This window comes from Myxocyprinus asiaticus, chromosome 47, assembly GCF_019703515.2.
Source record: "Myxocyprinus asiaticus isolate MX2 ecotype Aquarium Trade chromosome 47, UBuf_Myxa_2, whole genome shotgun sequence".
NCBI classification, from domain to species: domain Eukaryota; kingdom Metazoa; phylum Chordata; class Actinopteri; order Cypriniformes; family Catostomidae; genus Myxocyprinus; species Myxocyprinus asiaticus.
In genome coordinates, this window is record NC_059390.1 from 16443676 (window position 1) to 16462620 (window position 18945).

The 18945-nt window shown below is 38.3% G+C and overlaps 1 protein-coding gene across 1 annotated transcript in view; it reads right to left on the minus strand.

The window, feature by feature from the left end:
• LOC127436607 (uncharacterized) overlaps positions 1 to 18945 on the minus strand; it is an 87125-nt gene that overhangs the window by 15374 nt on the left and 52806 nt on the right. Inside the window, exon 13 of the mRNA XM_051690861.1 lies at positions 11901 to 12140. Within this exon, the coding sequence (XP_051546821.1) occupies positions 11901 to 12140 (240 nt within the window). The remainder of the gene's footprint in view (positions 1 to 11900; positions 12141 to 18945) is intronic.

Genomic DNA, 18945 nt, shown 5'->3' on the forward strand with positions numbered 1-18945 from the left:
GCTGAACTGTATTGTAAGAATGGAGATGACTCTCTCTTTATCTACACTTGTCATCTGTCTTTGATGCTCCCAAGACACTGAATCTGCTGTTGTGGTCCCGCTGCCACTGTCTGGATCTGATCTGGTGGGGTCGCACATGTGTATTGGTCTGGTTTCTCTCTTTAACATATGTTCAGGCAGGAGAATCATAATTTGAGAGGTGTGTTCTACATGGACTGTGGCTCAAATGTGTCTAGCCTATTTTAAAAAATACAGCCGGAGCGTAAAGTTGTGCATTGGGGAAGCAGGTTTGAATATGGCCTGTATCATGTCCTGACCCTGTCCCCCCCTCACATAATTTCATGTTTCTGTTAACTTTTAAATGTACTGACTGTACATTTATCAGTATTTTTCTATTTATGATGGACATCCTTAAAACAGGAAACAAAAATAAATGTACTTGAAAAAGAAAATTGTACAAGACTTGGTTTCAGACTATATAGACAGATAGATAGATAGATAGATATATAGATAGACAGATGTGTGTGTGTGTGTAATTTTTTTTAGATATGATTTATTATATATAAAATACTGTTTATATATATATATATATATATATATATATATATATATATATATATATACACATACACACACACACACACACACACACAATAATGTACAGATTTTGCTGTTTTGGAAGGAAATTGGTACTTGAATTCACCAAAGTGGCATTCAGCTGATCACAATGTATAGTCAGGACATTACTGATGTAAAAAACAGCACCATCATTATTTGAAAAAAGTCATTTTTGATCAAATCTAGACAGGCCCCATTTCCAGCAGTCATCACTCCAACACCTTATCCTTGAGTAATCATGCTAAATTGCTAATTTGGTACTAGAAAATCACTTGCCATTATATCAAACACAGCTGAAAGCTATTTGGTCCATTAAATGAAGCTTAACATTGTTTTTGTGTTTGTTTTTGAGTTGCCACAGTATGCAATAGACTGACATGTCTTAAGGTCAATATAAGGTCAAAAATGGCAAAAAAAGAAACTCGTAAGTCAATTATTGTTTTGAGGAATAAAGACTGTACAGTGTTTGAAATTGCCAAAAAAACTGAAGATTTCATACAAAGGTGTACACTACATTCTCCAAAGACAAAGGACAACTGACTCTAACAAGGACAGAAAGAGATGTGGAAGGCCAGATGTACAACTAAACAAGAGGATAAGTACATCAGAGTCTCTAGTTTGAGAAATAGACGCCTCACATGTCCTCAGCTGACAGCTTCATTGAATTCTACCCGCTCAACACCAGTTTCATGTACAACAGTAAAGAGAAGACTCAGGGGTGCAGGCCTTATGGGAAGAACTGCAAAGAAAAAGCAACTTTTGAAACAGAAAAACAAAAAGGAAAAGGTTAGAGTGGGGAAAGAAACACAGACATTGGACAACAGATAATTGGAAAAGAGTGTTATGGATCTTAACCCCATTGAGCTTTTGTGGGATCAGCTAGACTGCAATGTGTGCGAGAAGTGCCCAACACGACAGACACATCTATGGCAAGTGCTACAGGAAGCGTGGGGTGAAATGTCACCTGAGTATCTTTACAGACTGACAGCTAGAATGCCAAGGATCTGCAAAGCTGTCATTGCTGCATGTGGAAGATTTTTTGATGAGAACTCTTTGAAGTAGTTTAAGAAGTTCTGAAAAATCTTTTTTTCAAATTGTAATAGTTATTTTTCCGTTATTAATGTCCTGACTATACATTGTGATCAGCTGAATGCCACTTTGGTGAATAAAAGTACCAATTTCTTTCCATAAGAGCAAAATCTGTACATTATTCCAAACTTTTGTCTGCCAGTGTATATAATTATTTATATATATATATATATAATATATATATATACTGTATATATTTATTTTGAAGCATCTATAGCATAAACCTCACAAAATTTTGTTATAAGAATGCTGAAGTACTATCCTGGAAAACAATATAAAATTACTGATTAAAAAACTGTTTTTCTGTTTTTGCAGTGTTAAAAAGGCGAAAACCTGTAAAAAAGAATAAAAGAATAAGTCCTGCTGCAATCATGTTTAAAGGAAATTTGTGTTTTAACGAAGGCTCTCGTAAACTTAGTCACTATTGTGGTATCTGTGTGAGTGTTTCAGTTATCTTCTTCTTCACGGTGTAAAATAATAAGCCAGTATTCGGGTCTATTTATGCCTGCACTACTTTTTGTCTGTCTGTAGCTATACCAAATCCCTTATTTTACCTCCTCCCGAGGCCTTTGAACTCCACTATAGTCCTCCATTAAACTCCACCATAGATGTCTCTTAGACCCCATTGGAGCAGTGCGTCCCACCTCAGTCCTGCCTGCTGCAGGCCACCGGTCCACACAGGGATTGTGGCACATGGTGTGTGTGTGTTTGGGGCTCTCCGCCATGGAATTAAGGGAACAAAAGGTGCAGTGGAGTGAGAGATTGAGGGAGAAAGCACAGGCAAACGTGCGGGACGGGGGATGGAGGGGGCAACAAAGCTCCTGGGCTAACGCCTCCCACTTGATAGCCTTATCTGATTCTGCTTCATCGGCTGATGGCTTTTTTTCCACCCTGGGCTTTGCAGCGCACAGGTTGGGCCCTTTGGTGTGAAGCCTAGCATAAAATGTTAATCAAGAGAAGAAGTCTTAAAAAAAAAAAAAGAGGTGGAGAGAGAGGCCGAGAGATTGCAAGAACAGAACTTCGTTCGTAAACTGTAAGGGGAGTGACAGCAATTCAGTAGCAAATGGAAGCCGAAGAATAAGGGAAGTGTGACAGGGGTGACAAGAGCTGAGCGGCGTGCACCCAGTCACCCACATTTGAGTGTCCATGCTTTGTTGCTCCCTTTTTGACAGAGTCACTCCTATATGAGGGCTGACAGCCTAAAGCTTGTATCATTCTATCCAAAAGACTGAAGACGCCATAGAAAGCTGCAGTCACAACCCATTTAACAGTCAGTCATTAGGGCAGAGCTCCACAGCTGTCCCACTGCAATACATTGATTGCTGGTTGTTCTTTTATGTCTGCAGCCATTGAATAATGTATGTTCATTTCTGCCCTTCTACATATGAGGGATTCTTTGCTGTCTTAGAAAGTGTTAGGGTCTAAGTCCATACTAAAGTTTTTTGTAATTTAGTCTCACATAGGGAAGAAAATCACAAAAGGGATCTCTTCAATATTACAATTGTTTCTCCTAGACAGCAATGATATTAAATGGAGGACAAATGGAGATTTTTTAATGAAGTCTCCTGAGAAAAAGACCCCAGTAATCTCATGAGTCTCCTCTAGATTTGCAGAAGAGAATTCTCACAGAAGTCAGTGCTCAGATTTGCCAAGATACCAAAGTCTGCAATCAAAAGTCAGAGATTACAATATGAACTCAAACATTTTAAACTATTCAAAGACTAAATTAAATGAGCTATGCTACCCACAATAATTTTATAGTTCTACATTCTTACTATATGTCAACACTTATCTCATTTATATCTATTTTTATTTCTCCTAAGGGATTTTTGGTGAAACATCTGAGACAAAGTTGATACTTTAACACAACTGAAAAGTCTTTTGAGCTATGAGCAAAACAAGTATTCTTTTTGTTCACATTTCAATTTAAACATGTTTTTTACGAATGTTGATGATGCTGTGACATTCTGACACACACATGCATTCCCGCTCAAAAATATACAATATTGCCACAAACAGAGACTCATTGTGTTTTTGGGGGGCCCGTTGTGTACCCGTGTTTGTTTGAGTTCCATTTTTAATCCCATAGCTTTGTTTATGCTCATCATCATACAGAAAAACTCCCTTAAATAGTTTACTAACAAGGTCATATTGAGTCTGGAGACTATGACCCCTTTTCTCTGATTGGGGTTGCTCTACATACTGTATAGGTCAATGATGGACAGTAGCTATTAAAAGTGTATGTATTGAATGCAGTAACGTTCAAACCAAGGTTCTAGATTGTTTTGCTGCATTTTTGACTTGTAAAAGTTTTCAAACCTAAAAAAAAGCTAAATGAATCATTATTATTTCATTAAAATGAAAAGCAAAAATATCAATATTTTCATAAGAATTCTTCATTTATATTGATAGCCTTTAAGATGTAATAAAAAAAAATATTACCACTGGCATACACAGTATGTTGAGCAGTCATTATATTGCTTTGGTATATGAAGTGTTTCCTATTTTTTATAAATACATTGGTTAACTTCATTTTATTGCTAATATCTAAAATATATCCCCCCCCCCCCCCGCCCTTGATGAATCTTGGATTGGAAAGTGAAGGATCGATTCCATGATTTTTTAAACATCATATACCGTTTATGTACAGTGGCCCAAAAAAGTATTTCGACACTTGAGTCAAACTTAAACGGATAGTTCACCCAAAAATTTAAATTCTCTCCATTTATTCACCCTCATGCCATCCCAGATGTGTATGGATTTCTTTCTTTGGCAGAACAGAAATGAAGATTTTTAGAAGAATATCTCAGCTCTGTAGGTCCATACAATGCAAGTGAATGGTAGCCAAAATTTTTACATTTGCCAAAATCCACATCCACATAAGGACAACATAAAAGTACTCCAGACGACTCCAGTGGCTAAATCCATGTCTTCTGAAGTGTGTGAGAAATATATACATATTTAAGCCCTTTTTCCTTCACTTTCTCCTTCTGTTTTTGGTGATTCACATTCGTCATGCATATCGCCCCCTACTGGGCAGGGAGGAGAATTTATGACAAAAAATGACTTAAATATTGATCTGTTTCTCACCCACACCTATCATATCGTATCTGAACACATGGATTTAACCGCTGGAGTCATATGGAATACTTTTATGCTGCCTTTATTTGGATTTTGGAGCTTTAAAATTTTGGCACCCATTCACTTGCATTGTATGGACCTACAGAGCTGAGATATTCTTCAAAAAATCTTCAATTGTGTTCTGCAGAAGAAAGAAAGTCATACACATCTGGGATACCAGATGGGTGAGTAAATCATGAGAGAATTTTTATTTTTGGGTGAACTATCCCTTTAAAGTAATATTCCGGGTTCAATACAATTTCAGCTCAGCAGCATTTTCTTGCATAATGTTGATTCTCACAAACATTTATTTCAACATGCCCCTCCATTTCTTAAAAAAAAAAAGCAAAAATCTTGTAATGTTCAATATAAGTTATGCTCAATCAACAATATTTTGGTGTAATGTTGATTACCACAAAAAAATTTTTCGACTCGTCCCTCATTCATTAATAAAACGAGGTTACAGTAAGACAATTAAAATGGAAGTGAATGGGGCCAGTCCATAAACATAAAATACACACAGTTTCAGAAGTATAGCCACGACATATTACAGGGGGTTTTCGTTGTCATGACAAAGATGTTGTAATATTGGGTATAACTTTACACTGATAAGGTTAGTAAGGGATTTTATCACATTAAAATCTTGTTAACATGTGTACTGTTTATGTCTTGTGGCTATACTTTTGAAACAATGTGTATTTTATGTTTATGGAGTGACCCCATTCACTTTCATTGTAAGTGTCTTACTGTAACCATGATTTTTGCTTCTTCTTATTTTTTTGTTTTTCTTTTTTTAAATAAAGAAGGGACAAGTCTAAATTATTATAAGTTCTGAGAAAAAAATGTCAAATACATCTTGTGGCCGCTATAGCTGCCGTCCTATGGCTAAAAACATTTGTCCTACACCACACACTTTCTATACACTGTATGCCACGTGCTGGATGCCGTGAAACAAACCCAACTGACAAATAACTTATGCAGGTTGTCCAGCTCTCCGCAGTGCTTCTTGATTACTCAAAAGTTGGCACTGTACTTTGGTTCCTTTGAACAAGTGCAGGGGGCAAAATTTGGCAGACCTCTTGAGCAAACTTTGTTGTTGGCCGCCAGACACGTGGCTCCGCCCCTTCACTTCCCATGAAAAGTAAGGGGAAAACAAACAAAGACACACGCAGGCACCACACTCCTCCTGCTGGCTGCATGCCATGTACTCTCACAAACACACAAACATGCACACCACAATCCTTTACAAACCACTACACCCTGATCTCCAGTGATAACTCCATAAAGGGCAAATCAACTGTTATAACTTATCTGCAGCGATAACCCCCACAATGGCCAAATCATCTGCCATTATTGCCACGGCTCTCCTTGACATTGTCCCTTTATTAAGGGCATTGTGGAAAAGCCCACTCTGTTTGGACACAGCATAATAGAGTCTTTGACAGATTCACTTCGCTCTCTCTCGCTGCGAGCTTTGAAAACAGCGAGCATATTCCATGCTCCGTGCTTATCAATAGTGCGACTGTTTGTTTGCCTAGTCACTCTGAGCTAATGGTAAATACACACAGCTATTCCATCGCTTAGGATTGTGCAAATAGAGCTTACATAAAGGCACTGTACCCTACACACACACATATACGCACACGCGTACATTCAAACGCACACTCACTCTCAGGTCTTTCAGGATGCTGAGCTTTTGAAGACATTCACTGGTGAGAAAACAACAGCGCAAACCACAAATTCAGCCTCCTACACAGTCTGAACGCTAACCACCAGCAAACTTCAATTGCAGACACGGTGTGTGTGTGAGGGTGGGGCAATCTCAGGTCCACCAGGTGTTTCCTGTCAACACTGACATTTATCAGAGATCTATATTTTCTCCAAGTGACCAGAGGAACTGTAGATAAGGGCTTTGTTCAGAACATCATACTACCATACATTTCATACTACTTCTGCAGAATGCAATATGTATATTGTGCACATATGCAAATGACCTGATGATGTAGGCCTACTACATTTGCCAAAATGTGCAGTATACAACAGAATATGATGCACAGAGTATAGTAGAGCACCTTCCATTTCCAGTGTGATGAATGAGCCGGAAGTAAGTTTAAATGCAATTTTTGACCTCTTGTTCTTGACGCATTATTTGATTGTACTGCCAAATGATTTTGGAGAAGACATTTTTACACAAGATCTGATTAAAATGCAATTTTTATTTACTGAGCGCCACACAACAAATTCAATTTATAATGTGATGAGATCATGTGACATATATTTAGCATACTATCGTTATAAATCTTTATCACTGCATATTGCATCTGTTTCACATATTTAAAAAAAGGTGTATACAGTATACTGTGCTATGATAGGATTATTTTTGAAAGTCAGTTTCTGCATAGCCACACATACCTTAAAGTCTTCGTTACAAAAAATCTACTGAACATTTTCATGGATATTGCCACCGATATTCCACTGTATAAAAAGATACAGTTAATTAAACACACAATGACATTTTGTGACAACTTGCCCCAGTTATGAAATCACAAAAATGGAAAAGGTAACGTAAAAAAATATCAAAACACTGTTTTGACCAATAAAAATTGTAATTGATTCATTTTCTAAATTTAAGACTTTTAAAACACAAGTGACAACCTGTCCTGATAAAAGTGTGACAACATGCCCCAACTTGACTTTGATGAAAAACACCTGTCATAAGGACTGTAACAAATATCTGACGATTGGGGAAAATTTACTTTGTGGGGCATAATTCAGTAAAATGTTACTTATTTAAGAGGGTTTTGCACTAGATGTATGAAACCAACATGGAAAACCTCTGCTAGAGAAAACACACTTTTGAACAATTGGACTTTTGACTCCATATCTCATTGTGACTGAGATAGAACCCCAGTGACAACTAGGCAGAGTCTCCCCTAGTATTCCATTTTTAACATACCCAGATATACATACGTACTCTATACACATCCAACCAATAACTAAACAACTACTGCAGGTAGGGGCCTTCGAAAGGAAAATCACAAAGAACAGGGGACAGGTAAAGAAGAAGAGAAATAAAGAGAGAGGGGAAAACAGAAAAGAAAGAACGGGGAAGGCCAGACCTATTTTGGGACACTTGTTATTTGTGCATTGATTTTCTGGTCAGTATTGAGAGAGTGGGTACAAATTACGTCCAATTAAGGCTTTTCAGTCCCTAATGAGAAGCCACACTCACAAGTGTCTGAGTGGCCTCACACATATTCGTACACACAATTTATGATGCACGTCTGAGTGAATGTGGTCATGATTCAGGATCCTACAGGAATAATGAGTACAGAGAGAGGGAACTACAGTACAAAGCTGAAGAGTGTAATTTCTGCACCACCATGCAGAATTGCAAATATAATTATTGTTTTCAGGTTTCCCAAACACTCCTTCTTGTCTTCTATTGGTCACCAAACAGAAAGTCCTACCTCAAACTCTTGCTACGTCGGGCTGATCGGGATACTCAACCAATCAGAGCAATGTCTGAATAGCGACAGTGTTTACACTTTTCGGTGAAAATTCAACCTACTTGCTTATAGACGTCTCTGCATATAAGATGGGATAGGAAAATTTTTTGTGACTTTACACACGACACTTTTAAACTGACAAATGTTGGTCAGATTGGTAATAGATGAAACTGAATTAACACATTTTGCTGTGGACATTAAACAATGCAACATCATTTTATCTTTTTCTTTACTCTCCTTTTCAAACTCTCACTTTCATGCATACACACACACACACACACACACACACACACACACACACACACACACACACACACAAAGAGCAACACTCATCTCTGATGTGAACGACAGCTGCGTGCTTCCTCCTCTTGTGCTTGATTAGGAGCTGAACGGACCAGTCCAATCAGGCCTATTCACACAATGCCCCTGCATTCACACAAGAGCATCACAGCCCCATGACCTCCCATGACCCTGCTGGGGCTCCACCCCCTTCACCTTGACCTTCAGTACACACCCTCTCTCCTCGGCACTCCAACTGCACATCCAATCATGAAAAGGAACGCAGCCGGCAAATTGGGACTATCGGCCCAAACCAGCAGAACGGCACTCCAAAGCACAGCTAATTAAAAAATCAAGTGCAAAGCTCCTAGCTCAAAACTAAACACGAGATGGTGGGCAGAGTGGAGAGTGTACACAGTGTCAAATTACAGCGCCGGGGCTCAGTGTTTAAATGGCGTGAGCAGTTTTGTTGTCCTTGTAATGAAAATGGTGGCCTACTGAAAGGACCGTCAATCAACAGAAATTATGCAGTGATGTTTATGACTGCAGTGATATCTGTAATTCACACAGGCAGACTGGAAATTGTTGTAAATAATCACCTTGGGAATGATGCTACAGAGTGGTAGATCTTTCAAATCATTAAAGCTTTCAGAGGGTCCAATATTTAGAAGAGAGTAGGATGAAACATATAAAAACAGCATGTAAAAACAATGACTTTTACTCATTCAAAAGTCATATTTGCAATCTGATGTTCTTCTGCTAGTTTACAGTACTTATAGAATTAGTCTGTTCCTAGTCCACCCTATGTTCAATAAAAACACAGTGAAAATACTTCTCTTTAAGATACACTATGTATGATTTTTTGGTTAGAAATGAACAAAATTTCCTTAATGAGCGAATACACCAACAACCCGTCTTCCAAACCATGTTTTTGCCTTACCCCGATTCACTACGGTATGTCTACAATAGAGATTTTTATTTAGAACTGTCGGAACAGATTTGGCACGAAATCGCAGGCATACGTCATTCGTCCTTGCGTGATTACAGCATGTCCTTAAGCTCAGAAAGAAGGTCCAACTTTGGCGCCACTCGCTTGAGTGTCGGAGAAGTGGGAAGCTAGTGCAACAGCTGTTCAGCAGCGGTGTGAAATCATTCTCCTCATGTATTTTTAACAGTTTTTAACTGTTTGGTAAAGTTATTTACCTGCTGTAATGCGTGGGTATGTTTACTGCTAGGGTTGTTATGCTTTAATGAATCGATTTCATAGCACAGTAATGTACTGTATATTATTTTGTTTAGCGAGTAACCAACTCTGTGTTGTAACTTTACTTCCAAATAAATGATTAAACCATTTTTTCTTTAATTATATTTGTGATACTGCATATTTCTTTGAATTATTTTAATGTTCAATAAAGTATTTCATCATTAAATCCTCATTTTGTGTTTTTATAATACAGTGTTATTGTATGCAGTGCATAGACCTACTATTGTAGTATTATGGTTCACTCACCTTCTCCACTGAGGCAGTAGATTGTAATATAAAAATATAATGTCTTCAACTGAACTCATATTAGCCATTTCACAAGTTTCACCTTTTTTTTTTTTTTTTTTTTTTTTTTTTTTTCCTTTTTCACCCAATTTGGAATGCCCAATTCCCAGTGCACTTTTAAGTCCTCATGGTCGCATAGTGATTCGCCTCAATCCAGGTGGTGGAGGACGAATCTCAGTTGCCTCCGCGTCTGAGACCATCAACCCACGCATCTTATCACGTGGCTTGTTGAGCGTGTTGCCACGGAGACATAGCGCGTGTGGAGGCTTCACGCCATCCACCGCGGCATCTGTGCTCAACTCACCACGCGCCCCACCGAGAACGGACCACATTATAGCGACCACGAAGAGGTTACCCCATGTGACTCTACCCTCCCTAGCAACCGGGCCAATTTGGTTGCTTAGGAGACCTGGCTGGAGTCATTCAGCACACCCTGGGATTCGAACTAGCGAGCTAGCGAACTCCAGGGGTGATAGACATGTTTCACCTCTTAAATTGATATGTGTAGTACAATGCAAACATTAATGTGTGCTGTATTTTTAAGTGGATAAAACACTTTAATAATCATATTAAAATACAATTAAGCATGTTGTTTATCTTCCTCAAAGTAAGCAATATCGGTTATAAATGTTTAAGAAAATAACACAATATCAACATGAAAATAGCTCGTCATAAACCCTGATCAGCAGGTAATCTCAGGGTTCTCGCTCAAACCATGAGATTCATCCGCCAAAAGAGCAGTGCCGAATCACAACTGACATAAAGTGTTCCTCTGCAAGAAACTTGCGGTTTTATGCTTCAACCGCTAGAGGGCCAAAAGTTACATAGTGTAGTTTTAAAGCTGAAGTAATTTCTGTACCACTAGAGCCACCAAAGGTAATTGCAAAAAGAAAATGTTTTCAAAACAGTTTTCTGAACACACCCCCCATCTGCCGTTGGTCAAACAAAGACATAGCCCCGACCCCAACTCACGCCATTGGTTGAGTAACGCTGTTAGGGCGGGTCTATGCGGGTTGCTCAAATTAAACAGCAATTTTCTGTTGTGCCACTGAAAGACAGTGCTTACAGTTTCTGAGAAAAATTTACCTACGAACGGCTTACTTATAGTTGTCTCTGCACATTAAGCTGGGATAGAAGAAAGTATTTTAACACAAAAAAGTTACATACTTCAGCTTTAATGAAAGTAGAATAAATACACCAGAATGCTGCACTCCGAGTAATTGCACATCAAGTTTTGCTAGGTCTCTATTTGTTACAGATATTTTAACTATAGTTATTATTATCGATTTCTTATAAATAATTAATCTTAATTATTAATAATTAATAATTATGTAATAACAAATTTAAAGGAATAGTTCATCCTGTTTTAGAACTGAACAACGCAAGTTCTCAGGCGAGCTTCTCTCCTAGCGCTTTTGCATGCACAATATTTTCACAGTAATATGACTTAAATTTCGTGTTGTTTCTCACCCAAACCTATTGTATGCCTTCAGAAGACTTGGAATGTGATGCACATGTTGCATGCACTACTTTTATGACACTTTTGGGTCCTTTTTTAAGCTTTAAATTGAGGTACTATCAAGTGCTATTGTATTGAAACCAGCAAACGGGACATCTTTTAAAAGTCATACAGGTTTGGAACAACATGAGGATGAGGAAATTATGACAGAATTTTCATTTTTGGGTGAACTTTTAGAGAAAACTAGGAATTTTTCTATTTGGTTTAGTATACTTACAGTCCTCAAACTTGGAGCATGGGCTCTGTTGAGTGGCCTGAGTTGGGTCTTTTCCATCCTGAAGTTTGGAGTAAATCTGCAGTGCTTTACACTTCCTTTCCTCAGTCTTCTTGTTCTCCTTCTTCCTCTTCCTCTTCTCTCTGAGTTTGATGGACCTGTTTCTGCACTGTTCTTCCCCAGTATGGTCCCTCATCTCTGGGCATGCCTGCTCCAGTATGGTTGCCTCCTTCGCTGGGCCTTCTTTACAGACATCCAAACATACAAAATGCATGTTAGATTACTAAACTAATCAACACACATCAGGCAGGTTTTATCACAATTTTTTTGTGATCAGTCATTTATGAATATAAGATATTCCTAAATTAGGGCCGTCGGGAATGTCGTTCCAGACTCTGTGATGAGTGGGGGCCTAATAAGGTCCTCTATGATATAGACCATTTCAAGGAAGTAAACAATAACAAAGGAACTAGAATGCTACTAGCCCTGAAGCATTTCCGTTATCATTAACGGATCCTTTAAATAAGGCTCTGAGATAACATATTTTCATATATGTAGAACATACAGAACATCATGAGTTCATCATGAGAAGTGACTTATCCAGACATGTTGTTGATACTGAGCGTCTACACGAGACATAGTGTATCGCAGTTTAGAAGCTCACAATTATTTCCTCAGCAGAAAGATCTGGAATATTGGATCACTCCTATTATAATCAATAAAGCTGTCTGCGTGACCAGTGAACAAGATAAGGATTTATTTTTTAATTTTATAAATACTTTTCTTATCTTTTTCCTCTGCGCTAATGTAATGGTGGCCAGCTGATAGATAGCTGTGCACTGTGTATAAACCTCACTCTCCTAACTTCAAGAGGTGCACTAGCGACTGACGCTAGAGGCTATAACCTTTAGCCTCCTTGTTAGAGCTCCCGCCTCCCATGCCGGAGACACCGGTTCGAGAACAGGAGCGTCACACTAACTTCTATACTACTCTAGCTACTCTGAGAACTTAGCAGTTCGATACTGCAGATATTGTTGACTTTTGTGTGACAAATTGCTTGTTATGTTCCTCATTTGTAAGTTGCTTTGGATAAAAGCGTCTGCTAAATGACTAAATGTAAATGACTTGCGTGGCTTCATTCATTATAATGGGAGCGATCTATAGTCACTTATAGAGCTCAAACTCTCAAACGTACAATTCGTTGGCAGAAATTTTGTTCACCAGAGATCAGATGTGTGCTACAATTTTCAGTACTGCACGTATGCAGCTGTCTCGCTTCAATGCTACGGTTCATGCGTCCATTTGTGGTTACTTTTTCTGAGATCTAAACACTGTAAATTCCGTTATTTTCAGACAAGGCATCCAGAGATCATCCAGCCACTGAACAACATGGTTCACATTTTAATAATGGCATTTTATGACAATCATGCTAACGTTATTAACGTTAATCGTGCCTCATGCTGTTGTTTTGAATTTGTTTGACAACTGGCAGGAAATGTTTAAGGGACAAAGACAACACTTCCTTAAACCAACATGTAGTCCTTGAAATGGTCTATAGCCAGGGCTGGCCCTAGCATGTCGGGGGTGCGAAGAGGTGGAGGGTGTGGCCAGGCCGTGAGGGTACATGCCTGCTGCTGAGTTGCCCCAATCAGCGGGAGAGAAAGATAAGAAGAAGCCTGGGAAGCCAGAGAGAGAGAGACACACACGGAGCTGTGTTTGTGTGTGTCTGCGTGTCAGTGTTCTGCTGAAAAGCAAAGTTTTGTGTTGTGTTTAAGTTGAATATTAAAGTCTACGTGTATTGTTCAAGCCGGTCCCAGTGTCCTCCTTTCCACCCAACAATGAACCCTGTTACAGGGGGCCCTAAGCAGATTTTCAAAATGGGGCCCCCCTACCTTCAAAGTACACCTATAAATTGTGCAAATAAACAAGTCTATTTATTTAAAGGTGTAACGCTTAAAAATGCAAAACTATCAACCGAAGGTTAATCAGAACAGGTATAACTACTTCAGAAGTACAAAAAAGGAAGAACACCATTTTTTAAACTAACCAAACACACATCACATGCACAAATGAATAAATATATTTAATGAAATTCTCTGCAAATGAATAATAAATAATTAAATTACCAAATTAAGGTATGGTACAGAACACTTGCTGCAAATAGTGGCATATGGTATTTGCATCCTGGTGTATAATAAAACAGTATTATAATCTAATAAATAGGCTATTGTGACGGAACTTCACTACATCGCTAGCAGCAGGAAGAAACGCACCTGATGTGTCACATAATGGTACCTCGTCACTGTTGTCTTCAAATGAGAAGAGTGGCTTTAGAGAGAGCAGTTTCTTCAGGTCCAGGAAACGTGTTCCCGTGACCCTCATTCTGCTGGCCCATGAGCTGCTGAGCTGCTAGAACAAGCCACCATTTCATACCATGAAAGGCATACGTGCACCCGTCCACCCCCTTCTCTGCACTGCCTAACCTTTAGTGATCACGATGAAAATGCTTCGTTTATTTTCAGTGATATCACAGTCCTCTTAGACACTTTATTTAGATCTTTTGTCTAAATAATTTTTATTTAAAATAAGTGACTTTCCTATGGCGTGTACTGTATGTCTTCGCTTATATAGATCGATAAGGGGAAAATACTGAAATAGGACTCAAACTCGGATTGCCCACACAACTAACCAGTTATCTTACTAATGTCATCACATCAGATCTTAGACTGAGTGAGGTCAAATTCACATACTTATCTCTCCATGTCTTTTATTTAAAGCGTATGCAATATTTTTAACAGATTTGACAGGTTTAATCGAGCTATTGGCATGCATATAGCTGGTCTGTGTGCCCAGTGCTATTTTCACTTATTGCAAGTAATTATATGGCTATACTGAACCAGTGGTAGGGGGGCCCCTGGTGCCCTATGCAGCTGCATATGTCTCTTATTAGGCAGGACCGGCTCTGTCTATTGCCTACTTGTTGGGCCGGGGAAAAGTGGGCCCACACATAAAGGCCCTGCGAATTTTAGTGACAATCCTGTCCTTTTATATATTTTAATATAATTTTGAAATTAAAACTTACTGTTAAAAAAAAATTACAGAATAAGATGTACTCCCTTTAATTTATCATTACGCGAGACCACAGACAATGTCTTCTGTCTTTTTTTTCTTTTACCTATACTTGGCTTTTTCTGTGAATCAGATACCAATGGGGCCTCTGTGCCAGAATTCTCAAATGTTCCCCTTAACACTTCCTTTCAAAATGCACTTATTCCGTTTCCTTCTTTCTTTACTGTTCATAATCACATTTTCTGTCCTTCCTGAAAGACACCATTTAAAAGCAAAATGCTCTCTTGAGAAACCTGGAGGTCTGTTAATTTGACAGTGGTCCCAAATTAGCAGCTTTCATTAGAACTCATTGAGAAGTCCTCACAAAGCTCTTCCTGCGTTTAGAGACACAAAGAGTGAGATCGATTAGCACTGAACCTGTGGGGGTGTGTGGATTGTGTGTTCTTCACCATTTAAATTTAAAACACTGCACTGTGTTGTAGCTTTGTACTACAGTGTGTGAGAGATGAGGTCTTTCATTCTGATTAACACAACTGCACATGAATTCCAGAGGTCAGTTAATTATCACTCACTTGACAGATCTTGTTGCTTTCTGAAATTACAGAATGGACTTCTTAATACAATGCTAAATGTAATTTTTTAGAGATATGTGTGGTTCTTAAAAAATGCTAAATGCAAATAATAAAATGCAACTAACCAAATAATAGTGCATTGTTAATATAGCAAAATAAATTGGCCTATCAACTTTTAAAAGAGAGTTGAATATTGTTTTGTACTTGATGTCAAATCAAACTCTTTGGTATTTTTGTGCAAATTCACCTGTCACTTGGTAAAAGCTAGCCAAATTAGACAAATACCAACATGGATTGGTTGGGTATCATGATCTCATCCTTGAAAACCATGAACGAAAGTACGCAAAGTTAAAAAAGTATGACCCAGGCTACATTAATTAATACATTTATACAGTAGAATAATTCACTTGCAATGAACATGGTTTGTACCGACCACAATTTGTTTTGTGGAGTGAATTATTGGCAGCCGAGATTTTTTACTTAAAGTAAAAATGTTATTTAATATTATACTAATATTATTAATATTTATAAAGTTTGATTTTAAGAACACTTTTGTACGATAAACAGTTTTTGCATTTTGTTGGGTCACCACTTGATGCCCAGTGTAAAATTCGGGCCGACACAAAACCTGTAACAGAAAGATAATCAAGGATATTTCTGCTTTTGATCATTGTTGATCATTGATCTGATTATGTGCCTTTTCCCATAACAAAAAGTTGACATATGCATAGCTCTAAATATGAATTGTTCATGCCATAATTAATATTAAGAATGCTTGGAGGAAGCCTGATGTCCTGACAAATATTGTATGGAAGAGAATTTCCTTTTTATGATGGGTATGTGCCCATCAAAAGACAGCACGATCTGATTTTTATCAAGATTATTTACATAGTTACACACTTTAGATATCATCAGATATTGCATATATTAGGAGGTGCCTATGCTGCTCTTCTGTTTCTGATCATGTAATCATGTACAGGCCCTGTCCACTATAAGGTTGTTTTTCAACTAGCTTTGTATTTGGATACAAACAGTTCTGGGTCATTCACCTTAACAGATGCCAATACATCATGTTTTGTTTCGCACTTAACGGTGTGAAAACACTGGCCATATTTTATGGTTTTGCAAAACGGTAAATGAGACGTGAAAATGGACAGTTAATTACCTGCTCAGCTTTGAAAAGTATCCATAATAGATCTGTGATCGGTTATGAGCAATGTAAGAACACAGAAAGCAAGGCACCTTTGCATAAATCCGACAAGGGCAAACTGGTTATTTTATGGTTCATAGTTTACGATCCAAAGACTGTGTGGTCTTGTAATCCAGATATCTGTGCAAGCACACTGTTGCTGGCCAGATCTGATGTTGGAAAGTTTTCTGTTCATGCAAATTTTTTTTATCAGGTAATCACTGTAGCCGTTTGTTATTTTTATTGCAAAGAAAATTGCTGTCAAGTCTTTACATGTGAGATAAAATTCAGGTATGTTTAACCCACTAAGCAAACTTAAAATCAGATTTTATTGATTATTGCTCTAAAGTAACACTGACAGCACATTTTAATTGGTTTATTAATTGTATTGATGACATTTCACTCTGTAAACCATAATGCTGTTGCACTGAAATCAAAACCCAAATATGTGCATTATATATACTTCTTTTGGCTAAAAAATTATGTATGCTTGGCCAAAGCATGGGGATTTATGGGGACTTGTAATAGTTATCATAAAAAAAATAAAAAAATAAAAAAAAGTATTTATTTAAATAAATACTTAAAAGTAATATGAATTAAAACTAAAATATTAATATAAAATACATATTTAAAAAGATTTTAAAATAAATTTGAGATAGTTAAATTGAAATTATTAAGTGAATGCAGTGCAGTGAATGAAATTATTAAGTGAATGCAGTGATATTTTAATTTGATATTTTAGTTTAATTGACTTGCAACTAGTTAACTTTTCTTAAAGAGTTAAGTTCACATTCAGAAGATCACATTAGGTTAACTTGAAGTCACAAGTTTCCTTGAATATTTTGAGTAAATTCAACTTATTAGGGTTTTCAGCATCAAATACATTGATTCAAATGCACTGCATTGATTGACTCACTTCATCAACTGATTTGGAGTCAACATCAGATTCAATCAATATGTTTCTTAATGGTAGGTGTATTTTGAAGAGAATTAACAAACCCTATTCCAAACCCGTCAGCTGTATGAAATCAAGTTTCACAGGGCAATTTGCGAACCCAACTAATTCCATTCAGTGTGGCCTATCTCTCCCTGTAAAACCTCCTATTCTTACACTCCCTAATCCTCCAATGCAGAACAGTGATTACTGAATGGTCAAAGCTGGAAACCAGGCACTGACCTGCTTAGAAACCATCTTAAACCCACACACGCCAGGTTACCATACCAACTGGCCAGCCTGAAAGAGACAGATAGCTGGATTTGGCTGAGAGTGGCAAAGTCAAATCCTTCATCTAGCCCTCCCCTAGTGCTCACAAGGCCACGGAGGACAAAAATGCACAAACACAAACCTCCCTTGGTTAACACACACACACGCATGGCTACCCTCCCATGTGGAAATCCAAGCATCCAGCGCACCAGTAAGAAGCAAGAAGGTCGACCGTGTATCTCTTTCTTTGTGTGTTTGAGAAAGGGATGAGCGTCAACAACACAATCAGGCAGGCAAGAGGCTTTCAGCTGTGCCACCCAAAGCCATTCTCCCTTTATCTCTCTGCAGAATAGAGGGAGGGGTGGAGGAAAAGAGGAAAATCCCTCCTTGATTATTATTCATGGTTCTGATTGTCCTTTCTAGACTTCAGTTTCCCAACACGTCATTCCATTCTACCGGCACTGACAAGTGCCAATCAAAGAGTTGGTATCCGGGTCTCAGCGCTGTCCAAATGATTGAGGATTTGGTAAACAATGGCTTCCGAGCCCTCAGTGACAGTTTAAGGGAGACAATGGTGGTGAAGTGACTGTGTCAGTGTGTGGTCCTGTTTTAGGGGGAAATGATCCTGCACGGAACACGGCTAATCTCTCCTTCTCCATCTCTTTCATTCACACCCTTAATCTGTTCGCCAGTGCCTGGTGTCTTCCAGAACAATCTGCCTGGTCAGTTCAGCTTAGTCCCTTTTATTTGTCCAGGATGATGGTGCATTCATGTCCCTCTGTGACATCTTCAGTTTCAGCTGAATGCTAAAGACTATAATAAACACTTGCAGAGGTCGCCGGAGTGACCAGGAGAAAGGCAACAGTAGCCATCCCGTCACATAAAGAGATTAGGTCACCTATGAATTCATTATGAGTCCGGAGGACAAAGGAGTGGTCAAGGTGCTGCCATGGTTGGGAATCTGGACTGTGGCCCTTGTCACTCCAAACAGTGACCGAAACACCTTCATTAGTG